The sequence below is a fragment of the Podarcis liolepis genome (assembly GCF_965112155.1).
Source record: "Podarcis liolepis genome assembly, chromosome: 2".
Lineage (NCBI taxonomy): Eukaryota > Metazoa > Chordata > Lepidosauria > Squamata > Lacertidae > Podarcis > Podarcis liolepis.
In genome coordinates, this window is record NC_139555.1 from 15076154 (window position 1) to 15099330 (window position 23177).

The 23177-nt window shown below is 45.7% G+C and overlaps 1 protein-coding gene across 19 annotated transcripts in view; it reads right to left on the bottom strand.

Moving 5' to 3' along the window:
* Positions 1 to 1282: 1282 nt before the first annotated feature.
* BAZ2A (bromodomain adjacent to zinc finger domain 2A) overlaps positions 1283 to 23177 on the bottom strand; it is a 64332-nt gene continuing 42437 nt past the window's right edge. For 7 of the 19 annotated variants that reach the window (XM_083489806.1, XM_083489799.1, XM_083489804.1 and 4 more), the window contains 19 exons: positions 22999 to 23060; positions 21585 to 21665; positions 21260 to 21493; positions 19420 to 19674; positions 17830 to 18044; positions 17064 to 17138; positions 16493 to 16655; positions 15766 to 15825; positions 15426 to 15570; positions 13243 to 13820; positions 12217 to 12445; positions 11551 to 11706; positions 11292 to 11455; positions 10345 to 10628; positions 9324 to 9456; positions 8806 to 8952; positions 8244 to 8482; positions 7505 to 7648; positions 1283 to 5595 (listed from right to left, as the gene is read on the bottom strand). In XM_083489806.1, the coding sequence (XP_083345932.1) occupies positions 5427 to 5595; positions 7505 to 7648; positions 8244 to 8482; positions 8806 to 8952; positions 9324 to 9456; positions 10345 to 10628; positions 11292 to 11455; positions 11551 to 11706; positions 12217 to 12445; positions 13243 to 13820; positions 15426 to 15570; positions 15766 to 15825; positions 16493 to 16655; positions 17064 to 17138; positions 17830 to 18044; positions 19420 to 19674; positions 21260 to 21493; positions 21585 to 21665; positions 22999 to 23060 (3533 nt within the window). In that variant the 3' untranslated portion in view covers positions 1283 to 5426. Of the gene's footprint in view, positions 5596 to 7504; positions 7649 to 8243; positions 8483 to 8805; positions 8953 to 9323; positions 9457 to 10344; positions 10629 to 11291; positions 11456 to 11550; positions 11707 to 12216; positions 12446 to 13242; positions 13824 to 15425; positions 15571 to 15765; positions 15826 to 16492; positions 16656 to 17063; positions 17139 to 17829; positions 18045 to 19419; positions 19675 to 21259; positions 21494 to 21584; positions 21666 to 22998; positions 23061 to 23177 lie in introns of all 19 variants that reach the window. The other 12 variants (XM_083489801.1, XM_083489790.1, XM_083489796.1 and 9 more) reach the window with 5 other exon arrangements.

The following is a 23177-nucleotide window of genomic DNA, read 5'->3' on the forward strand; positions in this document are numbered from 1 at the left end:
GAAAGAGTTTTCCATTTTGGAGGTGCTTCGCAAAACGAATCTCCTATGGGCTTGCTTCGCAAGGCGAAAATGTCTTGCGAGTTCCTGCGGGTCCCCCCCCCCCTTTTCTAAGCCACTAAGCCGCTTATCAGCTGATCCGATAAGATGATAAGCCACTAAAAGCCGCTAATAGCGCTAATCCGTCAATGGGCTTGCTTCGCAAGACGAAAAAGCCGCTAGACGAAGAGACTTTCAGAACGGATTCTTTTTGTCTTGCGAGGCACCACTGTAGCAACTGCCTTACCATGGAGGTAGAGAGAGGCTCAGGCTATGGGACTTTGGGTGCCATTCAAACCCACAGAATTTAAGATTTCTGAAAACTACAAGATGTCTGCAAGATGTTGCTGGGATAGTTCACTGCATCCAAGCCTCATCAAAATGTCACTGCCCTAAAGCACCAAATTTCAAAAGCCTCCATGAAATGTTGCCTGCTATCATGATGGAAACATTTCTCTCCACCACAGCCGGAGAAGCCTGGCTGATCTTTTGGGTTTTTCCACCTCAGATGACAAATTAAAAGTAGATAAGGCTGGGCTGGATTCCCGTTGTAGAGACTGGGCCTTCCTCCATGTAGGATCCACACAGCTCTAATTTAAGCTATACGTACAGGGTCCCTTTACCTTTTACACCCAAGGTGGAGATGGCGTCCTCTTTAAAAATCACAGATCACAGAATTCTAGAGTTGGAAGAGACACTGATAATCATCCAGTCCAACCCCCTGCAATGCATGCAGGAATATGTAGCTGTCCTATATGGGGATCGAACCTGCAACCTTGGCATTGTCAGCATCATGCTCTAACCAACTGAGCTACCCAGGCGCACAAAACACAGCTGGCCTGTATAAACATAAACAACACCCAACTTGTAGACCAGGGATACCAATGCCATGAAACATTCAGTGACCTCACCTGTATGGATCATGCAATTTGGAAGGAACTGGTCCCCCACTTGCCATCCTGCCTGAATTCTGCTGTATCACAATGAAATCATAGACTACAGATGCACCTGCCCAGTCTCTACTTCAACATTAAGAGAGTGTGGTGTTGTTGTTTTTAAAAAATGATGCATCTTCAAGCTTTCTGACACCCATTGCATAGGTCCACATCTTAACAGGGTGCTGAGGCAGGTTGCCAAAGAGCAGGAGGGGGAACAAGTCCATGTCTAGAGTGGTTAATGTTCAGCTTGTAGCAGAGCAACGCCCCTCCCCTCCCGCCCCGAGAAAAAGACAACATTCTCAAGCACATTCTTCTCTATCAAACGTGGGTTGTTTTTTTGTTTATTCTTTGAAACTTGACAAGCACTCTAACATCTGTACTTGTGGAAACATCACAAGGAAACAAACAGGAATTCTAGATTTTTTTTTCTTCCTTTTAAACCTTATTAAAAATGAGGTTGGTCCTAAAAATATAGAAAGAAATCAATTTAAATTCACAAAAAACTGTACATTATCAAAAATTCACTAAAACAAACACATTTGGTTATTCATATAAAAAGTGTGATGCCCCTCTTCCTGCTGTTCAGAGCATCTCACAGGATGTTGGGTTGGTTGGTTCCTTTCTGATATCAAATCAAGATGAAGGGGGAAGAAAAAGCCAGTAGTTGGATGATAAGGCCAATTATTCTAGTTGCAATTCTCAAAATCCAGTTGGGGGGAAAAAATGCATGTAACTTTCAAAAAACAACAAGGTATTTTATACACTGACTCCCCTAATGAAGATCAAGATTAGGACAAACCTGGATTCATTCTTTTAAGGTGTGAGGGTTTGAATCTAAAAATTTTAACATTTCCATAACAAAACAAAACAAAACAAAAGCCCAACAATTAACACTTCCAAACTCTCTAGAGCTTTCTCATAGCTGAGAAAAAAATCCCAACAGATCAGGGGGAAAAACATTGCTTTTAAAAAAAAAGACCCACCAAAAAGAAGCTGTTACAGCACAAGTTTAGATAAAATATAAATATTTATGCATAATATAAAGTCAGTTTCAAATAGACTTCAAATCTACCTCTTTATTTTAAAAGCAAAAACAAAACAAAACAAAAATCCCAAAATTTAAAATAAAATAAAGTTTGAGGTTATTTGATAGAAAAAGGCTACGTTTTGTTGAAAACAACTGGGGGTGGGGAGTGAGGTTGGGGTAGAGGAAGCACAGTAAGGGAGGTTTCAGTCTCCAGGCTATATCACCTGTGGCTGCATTTTACTTACATCAGTGCTCTTGCAACTGGATTGGTCGACGCGGGTAGGGGGAAAACACAAACACACACACACACCCCTCATTCAATTGTAGCACAGGTGGAAATGCGGGAGGAAGGCCATCTCCTGATGGGACCCTGCCAGCCGTTTATCTGCCCCTAAGTGATACCCGTAATTTACAATGGTTTGAGGAGCTAGGCTGGGTATGAAAAGCAGCTAGGGAGTTAAGGTTACAGGAGATGTCCTTCCTACCACTCCGATCCACCTGGGTGGTGGAAGAAAAGTGAAAGAAACAAGTCGTTTCCTCTTTTATCTCTCCTATATGCCTCCTTTGCATCTGCACCACGGCCAAGAATACTGGACCAGCATCCGGAAACAGACTGGAGAAAAACCAACCGCAGCAACGCCCCTGTTCCAGGACAGAGGCAGCTGGGGTGGACTAGGATGTAAGCCTATGACTCCTGAATACAAGAAGGGTCGGGTGAATCTGTTTCCCAGGCAGCAGTCTCCTTAGAAACCATTGCTCAGCAACAGCGTGAGGCTGCTGCTCTGGGACCAGGTTATTACTTCGAATACAGATTGCTAGTAGGCATCCATGCACCGTGAGGGGGGTGACTGATGGAGAGTTGCTGAATTGCAAGAAACGAGATGACCAATTATACTTGTTTAACAACTGCCTTGTGGACTGTTTGGGGTTTTTTTCTTTTTAAAAAGGCTAGAGACCTAAACATGTATTTTTAAAGACTTTGTTAAAACCGCATTCCCTCTTGCACCAAGTGGGAGCGGGAAGGATTGAACATGAGATCCCCTGGCTTCAGCCACAAATATTTGAATCTGCCAAGCGCTTAGCACCAGAAACCCAAATACAGAAAGTATCACAACTGCTTATTCGCATCAGGCTCCTTCTCATGCAACAATCCACCAGAATGTCTCTTGCATAGGTTGGATAGCTAAGAATCCCATACCTGTACATTCATCTCCATGGAAGCTTGTGCAAGAGCTGTTCTTGGTGGACTGTGCGGGTTGTTAAATCATTTCCCCGAAGCTGGAGCAATCCACTGCGTCAATAGAACAGGGCCTGGGGGTGGGACCCTCTACAGACCGCTCTATACCTGCTCAGGCAGCTTCAAAACAAATTCTGGTTTTGGTGGTTCTGGCACTGGAGTTAATGGTAGTTCATTGAAACAGGCTGCTCTTGCCCACGTGGCAAAAATAACAATGAATGGGACCCACAATTATTTCTCCTCTGAAAACCATCAAAATCCAGTTGGAAAAGGGTTTAGAAAAAAGGCTAAAATGTTAAGAATGTTCACATGGGGTATGTATGAGTGGCGATCTAAGGTAAAATGCTATATAGAAAATGTAGACAAACGCTGAAAGGAAATACCTATGAATTCCAGATCTTTAGATTGAGGGCAGCTGTGGACATCCTGCAAGGCCATAGTTGGTGGAGGGATGAGCTTCGTCCTTTCATGCTTCTAGCATGCACTTGCATGTGCCCTCCACAGCGGCATGCACCTCAAGAAGACACTCTCCCTTCACTTGCATGTAATGTCCAAAGCTGCCCTTCTAGATTGAATCTCAGTCAAGGTAACCAAAGGAGGCAGCACGATTTAGACCCCACAGGTTAAAAATATGGTCAGGAGACAGGAACCTAACATGGAGGAAGATGAAATGGTGGCAGTTTTCCCTCCCTTCTAATGGGCTTAATCCCACATCTTGTCTCAAGGAGGAAATACCTACGATAGATTGGGAATGGTGTTCCAAGGCAGGAAACAACAATCCTACCAAACGTACAGATAGATTGCAGATCAAACTTTGTAGACAGTAGCCATCCCTGAGGAATAACGCTGGGGCAGAGTTGGGGGACGGGGGACAGGGTGGGGACAACACTCAATAAGGCCAGAATCCCATGACATGATCTTCTGAAGAGCTGGAAGGGGGCATCAGAAAATCCTTCCTCCCAAAACGCAGGTTACATCAACCCCACTCCTGCAAGCTCCTTTACTTTGGTCCCTTGAAGCCTAGTGATACAATCCAGCAATGTTACCCACAACTAAGAGGGGGAAAGAGCTGTATTCTTGCAGCTGAGACTTGGGCACCGCAACGGACTCATGAGCTGCCCCTGCTGAAGTGTTCCCTGTGGAATCAGGGGTGGGGAAGAGGCTAGCAGGAAGGTTCATCCAGCTAAACTGGTTTGCGTGAGGGGGGATTATCTGGTTGATACTGTCTTCTTGGTACACACTCGTTCTGGATTATTCCCATTTTGTTCAACTCCCTTAGAAACTAAATCTGGAATAAACCAATATTGAGCAAGGGGGGGTGATGTAGATTAACCAAATATAGGAGTGCAAGACCCCATTTTCATACAAAGAGCTCAAGCTATGGCCACCCCTCTGGAAGCAGCCCATCTTAGTTGAACCAAGAGAATGTGGCTCACAGGGGTGAGACCCTTGAGAAGGGAGTACATCTTGCATTCACATGGGCAGAAGTACCTCGACATCCTAACTCCTCCAGATGAACACCAGCTCTAAGCCATATACCCTTGGTTTCAGAAAGATCATTGGAAACTGGGGGAAGGAACCGTCCACAGCTACAGTGGTTGTTCAGCAGTGGTGGGGAGAAGAGGCCGGTTGAGACAGAGTTGGAAAGGGCAAAGGGGTGGGGTGGGGGGTAGAAGCAGCATGTTTCAGTGTCATCAAGGTTGTCATTCCCAGAGGCAGGAGTGATCTGCTTTATACATTTTCAACGCGACTCTAAAAAGGAGAAAAACTTAACGTTCACGTTACTGGCCATTAATGCATGGTACTGACACTGCACAGAAAAAAGTGTTCTTACACATTCACTAAGAACTATTGCTATTATTAAATAGCCCCAGCTAAGCTGGGGTTGTGGGTGGTTGTTTCTCCATTTGAAAAAAAGGAAACTTTTTTTTTTTTTTGGCTTACACAGTTCAGAGAGTTTGTGTTGTTTAGAGCGAAGAAGTGAGGGGGGGGGGCTTCTGAGGATCCAGGCGGTGAGTGAAGCCGCCCCATCGTTAAATGCCAATCCAAGTCCAATCATTGTGAGAGGGGGAAACATTAATCAGCAGGTAGCAAGATGGAGCTCCAGAAGAGACAGTGTGCAGCACAGGGTTTTGAAATGGGAGGGCTTCGCCTTTGGCTCCTCTCATCTCTCCCCATTCTGCCGGCTTCATGGGTTTGTCTCCTGTTTTCCCTGATAAAACTCCTCCCACCGGCTCTCAAAAAACTGGCGCATGGTCAGCCCTGCCTTGCCCACCTCGGACTCATCCTCATTAAAGGTCCGGCAGTTGTCGAACACTAGGGCAGCATCAGCAGCAAACTCCTCACAACTTGTGTACCTGCGGAGGACAAAGAGAGCAGCAGTCAGCTTCCTGGAAGCAGCTAAGAAGTCCAGCACTCAGACAGAAACTGCAGGCGCCCTGCAACACCACAATCCCATCCCTTGGTGGTGAGGGCAGTCTCAATGCACACTGCTTTAGCCAGCTCTTAATTACTGTGAATCAACCCTCCTCTCAAGCTCTCCCCCTCCCCTTCCTTCATTTCTTCCCAATAGCTAGAATGCAGGGGCAGATTATCATCATGTTATTACATTTATACTACAACTTTCCTCCAAGTAGTGCACCTTTTCCCTGTTCTACCTCCACAACCACCCCTGTGAGGTAGGGTCTAGTCTTAAGTCACCTAGTGAGCTTCATAACTTAGTCGGGATCTTGTTTTTTGAATAAGCACTCAATAGTTCAGTTGATTAGAACGTAGTGCTGATAACGCCAAGGTTGCAGGTTCAATCCTTGTATGGGACAGCTGCATATTCCTGCAGGCATTGCAGGGGTTGGACTAGATGATCCTTAAGGGTCCTTTCCAACTGTACAATTCTATGATTCGACACCTGGTCTCCCAGGCAACAGTCCAACGCTACATTGCACCAGCTTCTTTTTCAACAGCAGTAAGCTATGGCGTAATTTGGATTTGGGACCTGTCAACTGTAGGAATGACTACAGGACTGCAGTATGGCATGTATACATTTGGGACAATTCCACCTGTCTTTCCCTTGCTTGGGCTACCACCATTTGCCGGTGTCATTAGGAAAGGGAGGCGGCTGCTGAGCTTGAGCAGCCAGCGGCAGGCTAATTTACAGGAAGGTTTCTCAAATCTGAGACGTTAATTTACACTGTAAGAAATAGAAAGGAAAGATCTTGTGGCATCTTAAGAACTAACACAAATTTATTTGTGGTGTAAGCTTTCATGAGCAAGAGTCCAGCTCATCAGATGTAAGTGCTTTCCAAGTTGGCAAGTATATACACATGGGTGTGGAAGAGGGGGAAATAAAGCCATGAAATCAGAGGGAAATAAATTTCTGAAAGTACAGACTGTGACAACTCTGATGAAACTTAAATATAGTCCGATCTTGCATATACAGTGGTACCTTGGGTTAAGAACTTAATTCGTTCTGGAGGTCCGTTCTTAACCTGAAACTGTTCTTAACCTGAGGTACCACTTTAGCTAATGGGGCCTCCCACTGCCGCCGTGCCGCTGCCATGCAATTTCTGTTCTCATCCTGAAGCAAAGTTCTTAAACCAAGGTACTATTTCTGGGTTAGCGGAGTCTGTAACCTGAAGCGTCTGTAACCCAAGGTACCACTGTCTATTCCTACCAACGTGGGGCAATGCTCCATACACCCAGACTCTGGTCCATTAATAAAGGGGTTAGTTTTCAAGATGCTACAGCACTCTTGGATGGTTTTTCTGAAGCAGACTAATACAGCTACCACCCCTCAAGATTTATTTTTTTAAAAAAATCTCTTCCAATATCATGCCCAGGTGGTGGATAAGACACTGCGCCTTTTTTCTAAAAAGTTTTAACTCAAATTTTGCATGACCGCAAAGGACACCAGCTTTGCGATCACTACCTCTGCCATTCCTACGTCACAACGCTTGACCTCCCCAAGGCAGGCCTCGTCACACTCTCCTTTCCTTGCGCAGCATCACCTTTCCCTCAGTAAGCCCTCTGGAGACCTCAAGTTTAGTAACTCTGCAAAAGAAGCCAGGCCCAAGGGCTGTGGTATACTGCATGGGACCACCATGAGGCGTACGCTAGCTCTACCTGCACAAAACTACCCCATTTGTAGCACACAAAACCCTCCAACCAGGACCAACCCCCACAATTAGAAAGGGGTTGTGTGAGCGCCATTTGGAATTGCAAACGCCTTGAGCTGGCCCTGCCACCAGCAAGCTCCTTCCCTGGACTCACCCGCCGCGCAGCAGCCGTGCCCTCATGGTGGCAAAGTCCATAGGGTTTTTGATGATCTTCCGATAGCCAGGCACTAGCCGGGGGTTAACTGGTTCCAAGAAAGGCCAGGCAGCTTCATGTGATTCCATCTCCATCAGGATGATCCTGACAAAAAGGGGCCAATGTAAGAGTCAGGGCTAAAGAAACTGGAGAGCTTATTGGTCAAGCTGAGAAGGCCTCCCAAGGAGCAAGAGGAGCCCTAGAGGGGATTTACTGACACTCTAACCAAATTATTTGGATCATTCATGCACCGCCTACTAACCGAAGAGGTTCTTGCGGCAGCTTACTAATGCAACTAAATAGGCAAGGGTTGCTATAGTGGGCAAACATATACACAAGTTTCCCCCTCCGCTGCCTCTCTGCTTCTGAATCTCTGGGCCACAGCACATCTGAGAGGAAACAGCTGCTGCAGAAGCCCAATGTAAGTCCCTCACAGAGTGGGGCTGCTTCACCCCATGTCCGCTGTGGATGTCTCTCTGCGTGGCAGATGCAAAAAGCCCAGGGGAAGCAAATTTACAAGCCTTCCACAGCCCTCAGATGCTCCAGGTGCCACTCTGCTTCTGAATCTCTAGGCCACAGCAAGTCTTAGAGCAAATGGTCCTTTCTCTTCTCCATTCGAACCTAACTGAAAGCTTATCCCTATAGCATATTCTGCTCCACACCCATCTCCCCTGGACACCAACTCCGAGGTGACACTTACTCGCAGAAGGTGAGGTCGGCACTCTGGCCTCGTGTAGACACTCTTCTTCGCTTGGAAGGAGACAGGCCTTCACCCGAGTATCGGGGCGGTACATTGGCCAGGTTACTGCGCTGCTGGTTTGCTGCTGACCGAGATCGGGGCCTGAGCTCCTCCTTTCCAAAAAAAGCCCCGGAACTTCCACCTTTTCTTTTCTTGCCGCGTCGTGGAGAGCCATAGTCATCCTGGTATTCTCTTTGCATCTGTACCATAGAGAAATTGGAGGGGCGACAGGGATGTGTGTGTGAGAGAGAGAGGGAAGTAAAGAACCATAAACTGGTGAATTTAGGAATCCCACTTCAGGGAAGGGTTTCCCAAAGGCAGCACAAAAAGCCTAGAGCTATCTGCTAGGGATACGGCACGGTCCCACACTGTTGCACACTCCCCACACGCTCCAACATTCAACACTCCCTCCCTTGGAATGCATCTCAGTACAAATTGTGGAGCAAAGGAAGCCCTGCCAGTCAAGGAGGAAGTATCAAAGAGTTTGGGATGGGACAGATTCTAGCCCACATGGAGCCAGCACCTGAGCGATGCAGAGGGAGCAGAACCAGTCACCGGCCGGCACCTCGGTCATCTTGGGCCGGTGGCAGTAGAGGTGGCAGCCACGATCGCAGCTATCGCATAGCAGCAGGTTCTCATCATCATCCCCTTTCCGGCACACTAGGCAAGTCTGAAGGGCAGGGAGAACAAGGAGGGGTGAGGACCAGCACCACATTCAGAGGTCCAAGGCCAAAGTTGAGCTCCGAGAGCTCTCCCTTTTCCCTTGTTCCCCAAATTGAGCTCCTTCCCAGCTAGATTCATCCAAGCCACGGCTCTGCTCTAGCCAACCCCTTTGGAACAGAGAGATCTTTCTGCAGATCCCACAGCTGCTTCATCTCCTCCTAGTCCAGGCTTCAGCACACATGGGCCTCTAAAGGCCACGCAAGGAGGATCAACTCTCTTCTCTGCACCAGGGATTTCACCAGTTACCTATGTTCACTCTGATTTCTTCATTTACGCTTCCTTCTATTTCCTACCCCCAACCCAGTGCTCCTTCCTCACCGCTCTGACAACGGACTTCTCCCAGGCAATAGAACGCTCCAGCTGGTAGATGCACAGAGAAACTTGGGCTGCGCTATGGCATCTCTCCAAGGTCTGGCGCCACGTTCGCATCCGCGGTGTGATCTCGTATGAACTGCAGAAGAAAAAAATAGCAATCCATTAAGATGGGGGGAAGTCAATCCTGCCCAGCAAAGGAAATTCTTCACTTGGGAGTCTCTTGGGGCCATTCCAAATGGAAACATACTGTGAGAGATGGCAGGCCTTTGGCGCATCATCTGAAGCTCCAGGATGGAATCGTCAGGGGAATCTATAACTTCTGGCTCAGAGTCTTACTGCTCTAAACCATCTACATCCCTGTTATATTTAGTTCTCATTAACGTCCATCGTCGCATAGCTCATAAGCATGCTGCGTAAACATTAGAAATCTGGTGAACTTTGACATTTATTGTTAAGCCTCAAAGACTTAAGTAGGCCCAAAAGGAAATCTAACAGTAGCCTTAAGTTCAAATCATTCTCATTTCCACCATATGCACCAAAAAGGATATTTATCATACCTCAGGACTGAGAGAAACAGATTCTTGCCAATAAGATTTCTGACATTTCCTGCTGGGCCTTGTAAAGCCGTAAGACTTACTGGTAAATGTCAACATTCACCAGATTTCTCTCTTTTGCTGCAATGCATACATTTACCACTTTCTATTGCCTAAAAAGCCTCATGTCAAAACAACCAACAGCAGCAGCTTTTTCCCTTTCATCTTAGTATCTTCTCAATGCAATCAGACTTGGAATTTATCAAGACTCGTGCCCCAACAAAGTCCATATTCTCCCATTTCCACAAGAGGTTTTTTAAATGTTAGTTCCGGTGGGTTTTTACTATTTTACTTTAATGTAAACTGATTTAGGAGTCCCTGGGTTAAAAGGAAAGGTATAAAAAAAGCTTTTTATAAATAGTGAGACGACCCTGATTCTCATTAGGAGTAAGGCCCTGGCAATTCAGTCAACAGTAAAAGAATACACCTACATTTCTGTGGTACCCAGCTCAAGGTTACTGGGGTTACTCAGCAAAGCTTTTTCTACCACCACCTCGTGAGGAGGCCAGAGGGGCTCTCTGAGGTATCTCCGCTCCAAGTTTTGCTCTAGCTCTGTCAGGCGAAGCACAGCTAGGTCTAAAGGGTTGGTGGTTTCACGCTTCATAGCTGGTCCTTCACGCCGGTTTTTTATGGTGATGTCTTCCAGAAGCTCCAGCTGATGCTCACAGTACTGCAAGTCGTTCCGAACAGAATCAGGTTCTGGACTTGTCCAGCCCTGGGGGGGAGGTAGAAAGCAAAAACGTGAGATCAGGGCATGGCAGGAAGAAGAGGGGGTTGTGACACACTCTGGGAACCCCAGATGCATTTGTGAATCTTCTTTCCATGTACCAACCGAAACCAGTTCCTGCAGGTACACAGTTTTCAAGGTTGTGCTACTCCTGTTGCCAATGAAAAATATTTGCACCAAATAATGATGGTGCCTCTGGCACAGATGTGCAAAAGAGCCCCCATGTACCAGAACACTCACAGTCTTAAGATAGCCCATCAAAACGAAGAAGCTTGAATCATCATATGGTGCTGCCAATGTACATGGACCTCTATAGGTGCCACAACAAAAAAAGAGAAGTCTTTGCTCTCAAATTGATTAGCTTTCTGCAGGGCAGTGTAGCTGCAAAGGTGCCAGCTGGGGAGTAATGCCCACATGCAAGAATGGAAATGCCAAGGTAGGATTTTAAGGTGACCTGGGTCATTTCTCTCCTCAGTTTTCCAACTCCAGAAACAAGGAAAGATCTGAATGTATGTTTTAAATTGTTACGACAGATCTTAGCAGGCACCCCCCAGGGTGATCTGTACAACGTGAGGTCATCCCCCACCCCACCCACAAGAATAAGAAGAGTTATCAGGAGGGACCCAGCCTACCCTGGATCATGGTACCTACTCGGATCTGTAGATCAGCCATGAGTACCCGCTGCTCCAGCTCCTCCACCCACTGCAGAACAGACAGGTCTGCCTCAAAGGCCCGCTCAGCCATCGACCACTGGGCCAAGGTTTCCTGAGAGACAGGGTGGGCGGAATCCTCAGGATGGGTCTGGAAGATGGGATCTAGGTGGGAAGACCAGAAGAGTCCATTAGAGAAGTTAGGGATGTGGTAACGTGGCTCCCTGCCTCACTCCAGCCATACGATGAGAAGTTCTTACCATTGGCAGCTCGGGCACACACCTCCCGTAGGTACTCCTTGTGCTTGATAAGGTGCTTGTGCAGGGCTTTCTCGCGGATCCCTCGTGGGTGCAGTACCTGCACCACGGCTTCCAGCTCTTCTGGATCCTGCAGCCACCACCAGCCACTCTGCATCTCTGCAAGGAAGAGAAGAATGGGGAGGGGGAGGTGAACCAGCTGAGTCTGGGCCCACTGAATAAGCCACCGTTTCCGCACAGCATGCCTGTTAGCTCCCAAGGTCTGCACTCTGGGTCTTGTGTCAGGTCAGCGTGCACACGAGGAACTGCACATCAGCAGCTTTCAAGGTTCAGGAAGCCTTTAAGTAATGTGGAAGACAACCATATCTAGTGAAGTACTTGAGGGGCTTGTCCTTAAGAACAGATTTTTTAGTCCTCATGGGGGAAATGTGAAACTGCATTGACAGTTTCTACAAGGTCCTACAAACTGAAGACACTGTGGGGTGATGCTTCCAGGGGTTAGGAGATACCTATGGTCACTCATGGCGGATTCTCAGTCGCGTCTTCTTACAAATGGTAAACCATTTCATCTTCCCTCTCAATCCTTTTCCAACCCATGGTATCAATAACTTCAGAGTACGCACATAGTACAAATTATACAGAAGAAAAGGAGATGTAAGTTTCCCTCACCTGGAGGTATAGGCTGTGCTGTCAACTGTGTCAAATATTTCTGCTCAATTTGCTTGAAGAGTTTTGTAGGGGGGCGCCCCCGCCGTCTCGGCTGCCCTAGAGGTTCCTGGCCTTTAACGGGGACGTCCTTGGCTCTTGAGGAGCAAGTACTGTGAATCCTGGAGCTGGAATGGAGAGGGGTGGAGGCCAGCTGTGGCAATGCTGGGCTGGCGGTGGAAAGGCCATTCAGCTGCGGAGAGGGAAAGATCAGGGTGCATCAGACAAGGCATGAGCTCTAACAGGGCTTTAAAGTCAATCTTCTAGTGGAGTTGCCATCTGCTCAAGGAGCTGCCTGGCTGTTTTTTCAATCATGCCAACACTTACAGGTTACTATGTGGGCTTGAAAAAAAACAGCTACTACCTTATCTGAAGTCATTTGTTGTCTTATTGCTAGCTATTATATACGAGTGGAAGGCACCAGGGAATGGTGTATATTAGCAGGGTAAGAGGATAACTAGATAGAGGACAATGAGATCAACAAAGGATGTTATACTTTATCTATACCAAGTTGTGTCCCGAGGCAGGACCATCTTATAACCTAAAGCCACTTCCACTTTTGCCTTGAAAGCTTCGCAGGAAGACATCTACCCACTCAACGAGAAAGCTCATTCTAAATGACTTTTCACGGTTAGGAAATCCTTCCTGATGACAACTCTAAATCTACCTCTTGAATTCTAATCTATTACTTTTTGTCCGATTCTCTATGAATAGTAGTTTCCAGACTGCTTCCTGTCTGAGAGTTCCTACCTTGAACAGATAAGAAATGCAGAGCAATTCAGAAATAGCGTTACCACCAGCAACCCCATGCTCTAGTTGTTACATGGAAACAGACCACTCACAGGGAACTGTCCCCAGGATTCAGGTAAAGGCCCTGCATTCAATTCCTTGTATTAATGCAGGCACCATGTCCTTTGCTCCTCCACTGACCCAGGCAAGATCAGAATTGGAGCTTGCATTTCCTGGTAAAGGTCTCTAGATGACACTCACCTGTCGGGTCGAGGCCTTTGACTGGTCCCTGGTCGGGGGCTTGCAGGTATGGGGGGCAGCTTTTATAGAGGGTTGTTCAACGGAGGTAGTAATTGGAGAGTCATTACAGGGTGCCCGGGGCAGCAGATTGAACCAGGCAACCTGTGTTTCTGTGGCACTTTCATCCTCTGCGGCAGAGTCTGGCAGCTCATCTGGGGGTAAGGGGTCCCCTTTGCCAGGGCTGCTGTCTGGGGTAAGCACAGAACTGTTGAGCAGCGAGGATGCCTGCTGGGTCTGGCTGAGCCAGGACAGGAAGGCCGACTGGCTGAGGTCATGCTGGGATTGGCCCATGGGCACACAATCCTCCAAAAATCCATTGACAGACATGGGGGCGGGCTCTGGCAACTTGGGCTCTGACGACTCAGGCAGCAGCATATTGTCCCTCCACGGCCGGCTCCATGACCAAGAAGTTGTGCCGTTTACATAATCAGTAACCGGTGGGGTCTCAGTGGTCTCTTGTTTGATGGGCAATGCCTCAGGTTCTTCCTCCTTCAGGGCCTCTTCCTTCTCTGGCACGTTCTTGGGTGTCTCAGGGGAAGCTGCTTGGGAGGCAACAAAAATGATATCTCCCTAGGTTTTGCCACAAGATGGTGCTAAAAACTTATCTCAAAAATACAATGTCAGGGGTGGGTGCGGGGAGAACCTGTGGCCCTCCAGATGCTCTTCCATCAGCTCCAAGCAGCATGGCTGATGGTTAGAGATGATGGGAGTTGGGGAGGGTCCAATGTCACCTAAAGGGCCACTGCTTCCTCATCTCTGTATGGAGTGAAGGAGGCAAGCACAGGTACAGCAGATCTTTTTTCTTTTGGAAAGTATCTTCCCTGCCTCCACCCCCTGACTGCAAGGTAAACAATGATTCAAATCATTTGTGGATGTGGGTGCAGCTTTCTTGAGCGGGTAGAACAATGAGAGAAAAAGCCGCCAGCGCACGAAAGATCAAGCATCAGCTTTTCAACAAGGGAGTCATTGGCCAAATGTTATATACAGTGGTGCCTCGCAAGACGAAAAGAATCCGTTCTGTGATTCTCTTCGTCTAGCGGTTTTTTTGTCTTGCGAAGCAAGCCCATTGAAGGATTAGCGGATTAGCGCTATTAGCGGCTTATCTGCTGATCGGATCAGCTGATAAGCGGCTTAGCGGCTTAGGAAAGGGGCGGGAGGAGGGGGGGAAACCGCAGTAACTCGCAAGGCATTGTCGTCTTGCGAAGCAAGCCCATAGGAGATTCGTCTTGCGAAGCACCTCCAAAACGGAAAACTCTTTCGTCTAGCGAGTTTTCCGTCTTGCGAGGCATTCGTCTTGCGGGGCACCACTGTACAGCTGAAGTCTAAAGTGAAATTTGGTTCGCAGATATAATGCCCTATTAAATTACTCCACCCATCCATATATCTCACATGCTGCCTCTGCACCCTCAGCAAACTTCAGTCAAATTGGCATTTCAATTTAAAAAGTGATATGTGGCCCACATGATTTAAAAACAGACACACAACCCTCCTGGCTCCACTTCCCACTTCTACTCTGGTCTTCTTGCCCCAAATTCTGAGTTGTCCCACGGCGCTTTCAAATTAGCCCATTAATTCTGATCTCTTTTGCCAGCTGCAACAATCCTCGTGGCCCCAAGTTCTGAGGAGGGAGCCACCATGTAACAAAAACAAGGAACACCACAAGAAACATGGGTTCTTCCTCGTCAGACCGGGATCTACAGTGCCATCTCTTGCTTTATGTTAAAAAAGCAAACCGATAAATAAAAATAAAATAAAATAACTATTAGGACGAGGCACATATTAACAAAAACCACAATTTGTACGATAAAACAGGAACTATAAAATCGCAAATCAATAAACTGTAAAATAAACGAATAGGCAGACGCCAACTCAGTAATGCCACCAGTACATTCCAAATGCCTGCATGAAGAGTCAGGTTGCAATTGAGCGCTGAAAAGAAGCCGCCATTGGTGCCTCCTGGGCCTCTGGGGGAAGGGAGAGAATTCCAAGACTCTCTCCAACATCCCCACATAATGTATAGCTCCCAAGGAGCCTCTCCCTGCAGGATAACTTAAATGTTCAGTCAGGACAATATAGGAATAGGAGTTCCTCAACTATCACGGTCCCAAGTGGTTTAGGCTTTGTACACCCTAGGCTCCACATACCTGCTGAAACCTCACAGCCTTCTACGAAGACCCCACCTAGGTGAGGCAGCACCCAATACCGACGTCGATATCGATCCTGCCCCAGGGATGAAGCCCGTAGCAGCTGTGAAGCATGGAGCAACTTCTTGCGGAAGAACATCTGGCGCTGCAGCAAGGAGGAGACCAGTAAGAGCACCGCGTGTTATAAAGTGTCTGTGCAAAGCTCTGGTTACCACAGCAAAGAGTAACACACCTCCCTGATTATTCTATTGACAATCCCCAATATACCCTTTTAAGTCTAGCTGCTACTACAGCTCCTTCCATTCCGTACTTGCTTATCTTTTCAAATACAAGCATTTACCTTGGAAAGCTTTTCAATTTGTCTCTCCAGCTCAGGCACACTGGAAACCGGAGTGTCATGCTGGGAAAGAAAGAAGATAACTTAGAGCCAAACCCTCATGTTTCCCAGCAAATCTAGGCTGAATTGCTATGCTTTGGATACATTAAAAAAGATCTAGAAAGAAGAAAGTGGGAAGTGATGAGCGGAGGGGAGGATCCAGCTGCTGCAACTTATGAAGTTGCAAAATTCACCAAGATACGGGGGGGTGTCCCTCTTATTCTACAGGAGGCAACGCAGAGAATATAGACTCACTTCCTAAGACTCTTGCATCTTGCTAAAAAAGCTGGTCGTTTTGACAAGCTTAGATCTGCCTCAACGTCCATGGCCAAACATGATTTTTACCAAGGGTCACACTACTTTGAAGTTATTAGAAAGCAGAGGTAATTTAAATCTGTTCTAAAATATTAACTTTTATATGTTTTCAAGGATGGTTGTGAATTTCTCTTGATTTTATTGTTTTATCTTTTTGCGAACCGCTTTGAGGGTTTTTTTACAATCAAGCGGTATATAAATTTTATGAAATAAAATAAAATTAGTTGGTCCTATAGAGGTTATTGCTCAAACTGTCCTGCATCTCATGCCATATGACCAACACTGCTCCCTCCAGACCTGCACTTTGCTATTAGGACAGATATTCAGGGACACTGCATACGCCCTTCTCAGTTTACTCGCCCACCCCTTCACCTACCTCATTGTCTTTCCGTGTCCTGCATGCTCTGCTTCTCTCCTCCTCCATTTCCATGTCCTCGTTCTCTTCATTGATGCGTGAGCTCCGCCGCCACCGCCCTTCCTCCAAGCCTGTGATTTCTGACTCAGGGCGTCCTGTCTTCTTGGCTAGAGCAATCTTTAACCTACAGTGCAACAACAAGGCACCAGTAAGGGAGAGAAAAGGGACACGATACATTACAGCAAGGGACTCTGGGATTGAGACTCAGGGCAAGTGTTATCCAGCTACTGCACCTGCATGAGCTGATGCACAACTACTGGCCATCTAGAATTATTTCCTTAGGTGACCCACATAGCAAAGGGAGGAGAACCAGAGGGGAAATCCTCTGGTAAATCCAAGAAGGTGGAAAATAAAGCAATCAATAATCACTTTGGCTCCTATAGTCACAGTAAGATTCCACACCACCAGAGGCTACTTGACTTAAATAAATATAAGAGTGAAATGATCTCAGCCTTCTTCATCGAAGTGCCCCTCCCACACCCACTGAGCTTTCTGGTTACACTGGGTCAAAACTAAATCCAGGGATATGTACCTGCGCAGCTTTCCTTCAATGATCCATTTATTTCTCCTGTGGTTAGACATGTTCTCTAGGGTCTTGTCAATTTCACTGCAAGAGTTAAACAAAAAATAAGAAAGAGAAGTGGGGTGGGGTAGAGTGTATATGACAGGAAGAGTCCAACTGCAGAGAATTGGAATATCAATATATGCACAATGCTCATTCAAGATCCATTACCCACCCCATTACACATACACAGTCCAGTCTACAAGGTAATCTGCCAGCGGAAAAGTAAGGTAGCCACTCATTTCTTTAAGTCAGACATGCAAAGCTTATGTAGGGACATTTGGACGTCCAAGACTATTGCAATCTGTTGTTCCCAGTGGTATCTTCCCAGAAAACAATTTGTTCTCTGTTCAGCACGTTTTCTACACAAAGCCCAGGTGCAATCTGGGTGGCCACATGCTAGAGTGCACAAAACCATTTATCTATTTATTTAACAGCATTTTTACACCAATGTTCGGTCAAAAAATGCTCCCAGTGCAGCTTGCATAAAATCAACAATGAGCAAGGTAGTCCCTGCCTACAGCCTTGGAATCTTACTGTGGTCACTAAACATCTAAGATATGTTGAACCATCTAGCTCCTCTGCTTGCTTTCCTCTCTCAGCTCAATACAGTAAGATAGCATCATGGGGGAGGATGCCTCCCCATCCATATCTACGTATTATGAGCTCAGACTGTCACATACATATGGCCATGAGAGACACAACTCGGCAACTTGCCTGAGCTATCACCACTTACTTGATGATAAGGGCACTGCTGTTAAGTTCATTGACGAGGAAGGCCAGCACAGCAGCCTTTTTGTCAGGGGCTAGTGCCTGGAAGGGTTTAGTGCGCAAGCAGTCACATAGGTTCTCATCTGCCCCATAGGCTATGAGGAAGCAGCGAAGGATCTCAGACACAGTGTCACGGTTCAGGCTTATCTCAGAGAGTTTCTCGCCAAGGATCTTCAGCGACTGGCAGGAGAAAGGAGAGGACAATAATCAAGATGTGTCTGCCATGCCAACAGGAGCATCCTGCACAGCATTCAAGACTCTTTCAGAAAACTACTACCACCAAGCCGAACCTTCACTTGGGAGTGATCTGTTCATGACAATGGGGTGATAATTAGCCTCCTCCACCACCTTCATGTCAACTCTAAACTGTTCTGTTTTTTAAAATAATAGAACAAGAGTATGGCTGGCAATATGTGTTGGGTCCATAATGTATTGAGACTGCCCCACGGTTAGAACAATGGTTCTAAGCAAAACAGGCAAATGTGCTAATACGTCCAATTTGCAGGTTTTAGACTGCACACAATTTATCTTTTCTTGGCGCAGAATTTTGATTAAGCTGCCTCCCTCAACCCTTTAAAGTACAAGTTTACATAGGGCTAGACAGAACTGATAGCAATAAGTAGAACAGATGCAAATAGATCACTGGGGAGGAAAAGAGCTATGAAGAGCAACAAAATCTCACACCATGGTCAATGAAGCCTCCCTCCAAGCTCCCTCTCATAAAAGTATTTAGCAGATAATTCCATGCAACTTTTAAGTTCTCCCTGAAACCTTGAATGCTAGAAGCATTCTTTTTTAAAAAATAAAATAAAATGAAAAATTATATTCTCAGGAACCTGCACTGCAAGCCATAGTCTGCCACTAGCAGCAGGCTTGCAGCTATAGCAAGCCAGGATCCCCGACAATGATGCTTCTTCCTGTCCTCCACAGACAGCAATCTAGTCTACATCCTATTCACAAAGTAGATACAGGAAAAAATCACAATAGTCAGGCCTGCATGTATACCACAATTCCACGGGAGAACAGGAAACTTGCATAATGTGGTATTGGGTGCAGCTTCCTGAAACGCTCGGCTTTCATTTCAATTAAAAATATACAACATTTTTCTAGCTTTCTGAGCTTTTCGTTTGCATAAAAGTGTGTAGGCAATGCCTACTAACATCTCAGAAGAAAGAGGGCTTGTTGAAACAGATTCTCAGTGTTTGGGGCAGAGTTTCAGTGCTTTGCACAGTTTGCTGCCCTTCCTCATAGTGAACTCGGAATATGCAAAAATAAGAGAAATTGTGCAAATGTATTCAATTTTCCTTGGTGCAAAATTGGGGTTGTCTAAACTCTCTCTCTCTCTCTCTCTCTCTCTCTCTCTCTCTCACACACACACACACACACACACACACACAGTTAACACACAGCTCTGATTATAGCATTTAGAATATTCGGCAAGCACCAGACTACAAACCCATTCCCTTTTCGCACCAGTACTTCAGTCCATATGATTTCTTATATTCAAACATGCAGATTGATGTGACCCAGAACATACATACATACATGGGCTTACCTGGCAGAAGGGAGGCAGGCCAGGATCATACAGTGCAGCCTTCACCAGCTTCACCAGGAGGTCTAACACTTCACCCAAACTATCGCCTACATTGAAGAGGCCCTCTTGCAGGGTACTCAGACTGGGAACCTCCCTGGCTACATCAAAGCCCAGCACCTTGCCATAGTTGTGTAGGAATTCCACAATGGCTAAGCAGTCTGAGAAAGCATGGCTGGGCAAAACCAATCCAGGGATGCGAGAAAATTCTGGAAGAGGCTGGGAAAGACAAAATATCAGTAGAGAGCATCAGTACAGACTTGTGATCTAGCAGAATAGCTAGCCCTGCTCATACTGCAACTCAGCCACACGAAAGGCTGATACTATACAGTGTCTAACAAGGTAGAAAATCACAGAACATTTTCCCAGTGTGGAAAGCCTGCCAGCCCTCCAAAGCCAGATGCCCAGATTTCCCTGTCTCAAACTATATTAAATTCCACCAGGACAGATCAAGTCCATTCAGCAACATGAATAGATACAGAGGAGAACTAAAATGCCACAGAAAAATACTTTACTGTCTTAGTGAGATACAACTAAATAGCTCAGAGAATCTTAGCCTTTTGGTGGAGGAACTAAATGAGCAACCCAGTAAATATATGACAGAACACTAAATCAGACGCTAAAATCTTATAATTGGCCATAGGTGACAGAACAATGTTGTGAGACAATCAAGTGTCTCAGCTGAGCAAATATAGGAAAGTACTGAAAGGTTCATATATTTAAACAAAAATGCATTGGTTGTTTAGTATTGGTACAATTAAGGAATCTGGTGCAGAAAACTGGCAACCTGAGATGTTAATGTCTGAGCCAGAGTCGCCGCCTCAGTTTCAGTGCCAGATATCATTTTGTGGCAAACCCAGAAGACCCGCTAAGCTGATGCTACACAACAAAATAGTGTTGCTTGGATGGGAGTGTCTTGGTAAGAGATGACGACTTTCATGTTACAATAAACACATAGCTGCTACAGGTTTGAAAATTTCCCCTTCATAATATTTGGAACAGCATGGTATAGGCATAGTGCACTGTTCTATGCTGCATTATTTGCTACTGTTAGCATGCGGCAGAGAAACATACCATACTGTGACTTCATAACACTGGCAAGCTCCTCTAGATATTAAGAGGTGAAGGTAGGAATTAAACATTCAACTGCTATCTTTAATAGTGGCTCTGCTTTTACGTATCATGTAATTCTAGCCAAAGCTGTACAGGATAGTTAATAGTCTGGTAGACGTTTAGAAGATAAGGAGATGCTTAGGGCTTCCTTCATCAGTTGGCAGGGCTTCAACTACCTACACAGCTTTCTCTACCCACCTTTGCCCATGACTCTTCTTCCCCCATCTCTACCCTTAATGCCAATCCACCCCAACTTTCGTAAGATTGTCCAAACCATACTGCAACCAACCAACCTCCCTCCGGACCCACCAATCTCTCGCAAGGCCAACAAAAATAAATAATTTTATAAAGGACCTACCCACGTGAGGCTGACACAAAAATCCCTGCACAAGCATTATGCAATAGATCATTATCCAATAAGATTCAATCAGATCATTATGTCCCCATCTCTCTCCCCTCTTTCCTCCCAATGCCTATGACAATAGTATCTCATACCGAAAATAAACAAACTGTGAAAAAGACACTGTGAATTGAAAGTGGAGACACTATATGTTCTTTTCCATGCTTATTTGTTTGTTTTACAAAACATTTTTTTTAAAAAAATAAAAACTGATTTAAATAAATAAATAAACAAACGAATGGAATAGGGGGCTGTCTCCCAACCTCTAAAAAGCCAAGCAATTCTATGCACCTGGTGGTCCCCTAGACACATATCTTCGGTGGGCTTCTTCATTTCCTCCAGAATCATTTGCTGCCGCTGTCGTTCTTCCTGACGCCGAGCTAGAAGATTCTTATCCACTTTTCGGGGAACCTTGGCTGGTACTGGCAGCTTTTTTTCCTTGGGCTTCACTTTTTCTTTCAGCTTTGCCTTCTCCTTCAGCTTCTCAGGCTTATTCTTTTCCGGCTTGTTCTTTTCCTTCTTTACCTGGAGAGGAGGAGAGACATGGCAAGGTTTACATGCAATTATTCAGGACCTGCCAACCTTCCAACTTTTCAAAGGGCCATTCCTGACCCACCTTCGGCTTCTTTTTTACTTCCTTGGCCTTGACCTCTTTGGGCTTGAGTGCCTTGGCCTCTTGCCTCTGCTTATTTTGCACCTATGGAAAAAAAATAAGCATGAGGAATTCTGTCAAGGAGAGAATCCACTCAAAAAGAAGAAACCTAAGGGGAAGGGGAAAGCCACTGCTCTGTCTTTACAGTAGTAGCTCCCAAAACATTTACTAGGAACATTTATCAATTAAAGTTTGACTGCTTTTCGACTTAACTAGGAGATTCTTTTCCTATCTTTCATTAATTTATTTTCAATATTTATAGACTGTTTTTCACTATGTATGTGGTTTCCAAGTGCTTTACAAAGCAATAAAGAAATGCACCACTGCATTGACAACACATCAGTCAAATAATAAAACAGGTGTTTTAAACAGTAAAATCCACAGGTACAAACCTAAAAGAAGTCTCACACAACTTACTTAAAATATCTAATTGAATAGAAAGCTCTTTGTCAAGAACCTGTAAGTTCAACAGAGAGGGGGCTTGTCTGATCTCAGCTAGGATGGGACTCCACAGAATTGGGCCCACAATAAACATGGCTCCTAGTGGATACAAGCTGAGTGAGGAGGGATCAATAACAGAGACTCCCCTGCTTATCTTGTGATCAGGCAGGGATATAAGGAATCAGGCTGTCCTTCAAGTATCCAGGACTCAAATTGTTAAGGGCCTTGGAAATTAATAAAAGAACCTTAAACTTGCCCAGAAATATACAAGCAGTCAGTGCAAACTTTTAAGGGCTGCAATTATGAACTGGTAGTGTGTCCCCACCAAGAGTTTAGCCACAACATTTTGCACCAGCTGGAGCTTCCAGCCAAGCCCAAGGGACAGACCCTTAATGCCCCGCTCCACAGCTAACTAGGGTAGCATACATTCACACACTGCTTAGATTCACCACACAATCAATGGTGGGATTTGGCATTCTGAGCATCTCAGCTGTGAGTAAATGCTTCTATCCCTCATGACTGTAGAGAAATGCCTAGAATCGCACCGAATTAGCGCACAAGCAGTGGGAAACTTATTCCTTGCTTTCCTGTCCCTAAAATACAAACCCATGTAATTTTTTTTCTGCATTCCACTATGCAATTCAAATCCTTTGCCAAAAAATAAATAAATACATCCTTTTAAAATGTGAAAGCAGTGTTATGCCAACTGACTTGGACATATTCCAGACTTGGGTGCACAATTTGGAATGTTTGTCTTGGGGTACACAAACATCCTTACTGGCAACCGAAGAAGGAAGCTCTCATCACCCCCCCCCCACCTTACCCCTTCAGCTTGGAAATGCTCCTTTCATCCCAAAAGCATCCCCCTCTTGCATAGGGAGAGAATACTGTGACCCCTTCCCACCAAGAATACACTGTCCTGTTCTACTGTATGTACCTTTTGCCTCATTTTCTTTTTGATCTTGCTCATCTTCAGCTTATCTTCATCACTGAGTACCTCTGCAAATACAAACGGAGAATGAGGAAATTTTTAAAAAATTGTGAGAATAGAACAGACCGCCATTCCATACCTAATAGTATCCTTATGCTTTATAGCAGGCTTCCCAAAGTTGGTGC